The sequence below is a fragment of the Arachis ipaensis genome, chromosome B09, assembly GCF_000816755.2.
Source record: "Arachis ipaensis cultivar K30076 chromosome B09, Araip1.1, whole genome shotgun sequence".
NCBI classification, from domain to species: Eukaryota; Viridiplantae; Streptophyta; class Magnoliopsida; order Fabales; family Fabaceae; genus Arachis; species Arachis ipaensis.
In genome coordinates, this window is record NC_029793.2 from 135,563,663 (window position 1) to 135,569,166 (window position 5,504).

The 5,504-nt window shown below is 35.1% G+C and overlaps 1 protein-coding gene across 3 annotated transcripts in view; it reads right to left on the reverse strand.

Annotated features, from left to right (window-relative positions):
- LOC107618204 (endoplasmic reticulum metallopeptidase 1) overlaps positions 1-5,285 on the reverse strand; it is a 6,908-nt gene extending 1,623 nt beyond the window's left edge. Inside the window, exons 1-11 of one of the 3 annotated variants that reach the window (XM_016320192.2) lie at positions 5,113-5,285; positions 4,287-4,647; positions 3,837-4,075; positions 3,114-3,270; positions 2,934-3,011; positions 2,503-2,577; positions 2,270-2,389; positions 1,707-1,871; positions 1,024-1,546; positions 777-933; positions 511-620 (exon numbers count right to left, since the gene is read on the reverse strand). In XM_016320192.2, coding sequence (XP_016175678.1) covers positions 511-620; positions 777-933; positions 1,024-1,546; positions 1,707-1,871; positions 2,270-2,389; positions 2,503-2,577; positions 2,934-3,011; positions 3,114-3,270; positions 3,837-4,075; positions 4,287-4,622 — 1,960 coding nt within the window. In that variant the 5' untranslated portion in view covers positions 4,623-4,647; positions 5,113-5,285. Of the gene's footprint in view, positions 1-510; positions 621-776; positions 934-1,023; positions 1,547-1,706; positions 1,872-2,269; positions 2,390-2,502; positions 2,578-2,933; positions 3,012-3,113; positions 3,271-3,836; positions 4,076-4,286; positions 4,648-5,112 lie in introns of those variants that run through there. The other 2 variants (XM_016320193.2, XM_016320195.2) reach the window with 2 other exon arrangements.

Here is a 5,504-nt window from a genome sequence, read left to right on the forward strand (position 1 = left end):
TTGGAAGTCTTAAACTATCCTCCTAATTCTAGACTTTATCATTTTGATATACATTCAAATTCTTTCCCATTTAACTATTTAAGTACTAGGAGGATGAATTAGGATTTTTAATCATTACATATTCCTTTATGTCAGAAAATTCGTTGCTATACTTCGTAACTTATACTTGACAATCCCTCAAACACAAACGATAATTAAAATATTCTGAAAATAAGTAAAGTTTATTCTTATTGCATTTATTTTTAGTGTAGTAGAAGATTTGCTTTTGCTGTCGTTTCCAAAAATTGTGATTTAAGTATACATACATTTTAATCTTTAATTTAATTTTGAAAGCTAATGGTTTACTTAGTAAAATCATTGACGATAAAATTTTAGTTAGTTTCAGTAAACATGTGCTGTGATAATTGAATTTCTTTCATAACTCAGCAACATCAAAAGCCAAGCAAAGTAGCCATCCCATTATTACTAATAAGTTTTCAATATTACTTCGGATTAGATAGTAAACAAAACCTGATAGATGGACATATGAAAGGAGATACACCAATGTCAGACACAAGACAACAGCAATGAATGCACCAATAAAAAAATTTCCAAGCCACTCAGGAGTGCCACCAGGATTCCTGCATAGTCATGAAAAGTAGATAAGAAACTGACTACAAAACTAAATCTTTTTATGACAAACTCATAAGCAATAGGCATGGCTCGTATAAAGGTTGTTTCTTGTATCTATTAGTAAAAACAGAATAGAAAGAGGGGGACAAAAACATAACATTTACCTATCAAGGCGAACCATACCCCCAACAACTGTGGCAGCAAGCCGAATAAAAGTTCCAGCAGAAAATAAAATTGGTATGGCCAATCCTATGAGCAAGGTTACCAGCTTGAGTGGTTTCGGTAACCTGGCAGGGGTTAACGTTGCCTCAAAAAATCCATCTGAATATTTCAACCGGAATTTAGCATTAGGAGAGAGGGAGAAAAAAAAAGTTGTTCTAACAAGTAGAGAGAAGAGGTTGTGATAGTTACATGCAAACGTCGGAGAAACTAACCAAACAAGAGCCAAGTATGAAGACCCAATTTTAAAGTAGTTTCCCAAAGTGAGAAGAATAAGCCACACAAAGGATCCAGCTTTATAGAGCCATCTTTCGGCCTCCAACTTGGCAATATCAGCTTGAATAATGGCTGGCAGTTGCCTTCTCTTTGAGTGTACATTTAAAAGATAAATTTTGAGTAGAAGATAACCGAAATGTTGACCAGTAAATGCTCCAAGAAAAGCCGGTGCACCAAATAATCCAATCACCAACCATGGGCTTGAAACATATGGTACAGGTGATGAACATATCAAAGGGAGAATAAACGCAACAAGGAAGACAAAACTTAGGGAAAAAAACATCATCAGGAGAACGCTCAAGCATGACAAGGCCAGTGAAGCCATAGCTGGTTTACCACCCATAACCAACGATGTAGTCCATATTAGAAGTGATTGCATTATCACTGAGTTGTGGAGCATATTTGCAAGCTTTTGACGGTAAACAACCATATATGTCCCCTGAAAAGATCAAAGGCGGCAAAGAAATTTATAATCATCCTCATACAGAAAACAATGCACCACATACATAATAAAGCAGGGAATGGAAATACAGTTGCCATAACTCTGAAAATTTTTGAAAATAAAAAAAAATAAAATAAAACATGGCATTATATAGTACCAAAATGTCAAAATAGATGGCATTGTTGTTGCTTATATCATCCTCTGACTCTGTTGCATTGCCGACTGGAAAGTCGGCAGATGCACCAATATGAAGCAGGAAAGCAAGCATATTGTCCCCCAGATGTTGAAGAGAACCTTTTTTCAGAAGCTCTAATTTGTCATTCTGCATCAGGGAAAAGATACATGAGACATGCAAACATTTGAAGCCGTTTTTACCCCGGACATCTCCCAATTCTGCCACCACCGCTTTTTATTCATAAATGCTACTCATTAATAAATTATAGGGTACAGTACATTAGTCAAGCCTAAAATATCCATAGTGACAAAATTATATTGAACACACATTCTTCATCTGATCAGTTCTTTGTAATAACTATACCTTCACTTATCAAGTGGTTAATTCTTATTCTTATGTTCTTTAACTAAAACAAGTTAATGTTAATATATATTCTCAATGACTTATTTCAGCACATCAACAACACTATGTATTTCAATGTTTGGCAATAAAGTACTAAAAAGCAGTCGCATTATTTTGAAAAAACTGCAAGAACAGAAGGAGACCTTGGTATGATATACGGCGGTGTTATCTACATATGCAAAATCAAGCCCAGAAAGGCCAGCAACTTCTTTGTATACTTGGAAATCTGTCGCAGATTTTATGGCTCCTGAAGCGAAAAGATCCTGCAGCATTAATGTTAGCTAATATAAGGGATATTTTAAAGACATTAAAAATAAAATCATTGACAAAAAGCGGTACCAAAAAAGAAAAAGGTTAAATGAAGGAATCTACAAACCTGTGCAATAGTCTGGCCAGATGGGTACTTCGCTGCCAAAGCAAAGTTCTCAATAGCCCATGGATTGGGACCAGCCTACTAAATGCAAAGCCACTAATAAGAATGTAGAGCCATAAATTTATTATCAGAATTCACAAACAAATTCCAGGAAGAATCAGATATGGATGTCAAAATAGCTAAATCACCATGCTACATTCGAAAATTGATTTAACTACTTTTTCTTATGGGAATTCAGTTTTCAAACTTGAGGCATGAACATTGGTAGGTTATAAAAAAGGCTTGGAGTGAAAATATTAATTTCAATATAATTCAAAAGACAACTATGACACCATTACTCTGTACATTCTATTTGTTTCAATTAGCAAAGAAGAGAGGCAACTTGCAAATAGTGGAACCAAAAGAAATAGCACCATGAGTATCAATAACCAGACCTGAAAAATACTAGACTTCCCTCCAATGCCCATGGCCTCCAGATCAATTGCCATACGAACAGTACTACTCCAAGGATGCTGCATCAACAAATTTATTTACTTTTGCAGCAAGGATTATTTTATAATAAATTAAAAATTCAGGTAACAATTTAAGAATACGTTGAAAGTAGAATTCCAAACCTGGGTTATGAAGCTGTGAGCACCATCGAGACCCTCCTCCTCGCCAGTATTGAATAAGAATATAACACCTCTCTTCAATCCATGAGCCCACTGAGAAATTCCACGAGCAAGTTCCAGCATGACACCGACACATGAACTACAATCTCCAGCCCCTTCCCTGTAAAATCAATGCTATATATTTAGTGGCAAATGATAAGATTGGAAAAAATCATTAAATATCTCATATGTCATATACTCAAAGCAGACCCTTCACAGGTTTTTGTAGAATTTCAGAAACAAAGCACCAAGTCAAACAATGAATGGCAGTTGAATAATATTCTAATAAAGTGATCTTCCTATAAAAGTACTAGTATTTCATCATTAATCTTCCAATTGACCTACTCCTGTACATTAGTTTCAAATCATTATAATAGCAGGAAGTGATGTCTTAATGTTTCACAGTTACAGATCAAAGAACTACATATTCCACTGTTTTAAAGTGACTAATGTGTTAACAATTCATCAAAACACAAACACATATAAGAATATGTGTAATATCAAATCTTTCTCCTTGCATATAGGGGATCCAACAATATTACCCTCCCCCGGTTCATAACATATTTGTCAGTAAATTGCGCCAAACATGAGTACATCCCAAAAACTGTTAGCATTATATTGGAAATTTTATAAATAAACATTGTTATAAAACAGAAGTATGGGAGTAGATAGATGAAGAAAACATACGTTGAAAAAACAGTATCAATATGAGAAGAGACCAGAATAGAATGCTCTCTTGCTTCAGATACATATTTTGGCAAGATTCTTACTACGACATGACTCAGATCTGAATAAACAAGTGTTTTCCCCATAAATAAGCCACTGACCAGGCGATTTGCACCAGACTTTGCATGAAAAAGATCCACTTCGACATCCACCTCCCAGTGAGCTGTTTTCTTGATGGTTTGAGATGCTGTCAAAACATACTGCAAGATGAAGCATGTTAAATGAACTGCACAATTAACAGAGAATGGACTATCAAGACCACACTCAATTTAAATAGATTGTTCTGTTGCTATTCACATTATGATCCCGCAAATTATTTTCTTACTCGCAATACAGTACCAGTAATGTTTCTTTCATTGACTTCAATAGCAATACTAAAAAAGGAAACACCAACAAAGTCGAGGATCCAACCTGCAGGGCGCTATGTAGAGCATCGGAACCAACAGGATGAGGGCCGAACTCAGTCAAGGCCTTGACATGCTTGAATGCCTCAATCTCTGAGAAACCTCTTTTGCCAGCCTGTTCTGAGGTAAGAGGCATAGGCATGTTCTGAAACTGGTAATTATAAATGGATGAACAGCTATAAGTGATTATCAATAACAAAGCCAGCCACACATATGAAGACCTCCTTGGATTCCCGAGCCGAACATTTGCGCGGATTTCAACACCATCACTAGGCTTTTCACTTGCTTCACCACTGCTTGACCCTTTAGATGCAGCCGAAGCTGTTTCGCGCCTCTGCCGCATTTCGAGCGAATCTGGTGACAATTAGCTGCTCAAGTTCGTGCAAGACATGTACAAAAATTATCAGTGCAATGCTACAATATAAAATCTACCAACAAAGAAAACTATAATGGCATATAACCAATACCACCAATTCATTGATCAATTAATAGTTCTCAATTGGGGTTCACAAATTAAGTAAAACCACAAGAAAAAACAAGTCTTTTAAACAACCGATAATGTAACATCATTCTATAGGAATAGGACTATAAAATTGAACAAACTAAAAACAAGTGAATAATTCTGAACCCCGGATAACATAAACTGATAAATAGAAGGGAAAAAACTACTAACTTGATCCCATTCATATATTTATCTCCAAATCCAAATCAGACCGATTATTAGAGAGCGAATTAGGCAATTAAAGTCAACGGAATAAACATGATTGATATCGTTATGGAAGTGCAATCCAAAATGAATGAAACAACGAAAGTGAAGAAGATGAGAAGAGAACCTGTGTGAGAATTGAATTGAAGGGAAGAAAGTTGAATGATGATATGGTTAAGAGAAAGAAGAACAGAGTGGGATTGAGACTTGAGAGTGAGTTATGTTGCGATGAATTGGAGATGGTGGTTTGACCCAAACACACAGCTCATCACTCATTCACTCAGTACTCAGCTACTTCGTGTTTTTGGGTTCTATATATTTAACTCAAAGATATTCCTCTTATCTTTTTTCTTTTTATCTTTGAGAAAGATTTATCTATCTATTCTTTGTTTTGGCATTAATTTGTGCTTTTACGTATTATCAATTTAAAAATAGAGAAAAACGGGAGGACATGTAAGATTATTGTTTTTAGCTGGTATTTTTATCTATTAATTTAATTTTTTAATTTAATAATTTAAT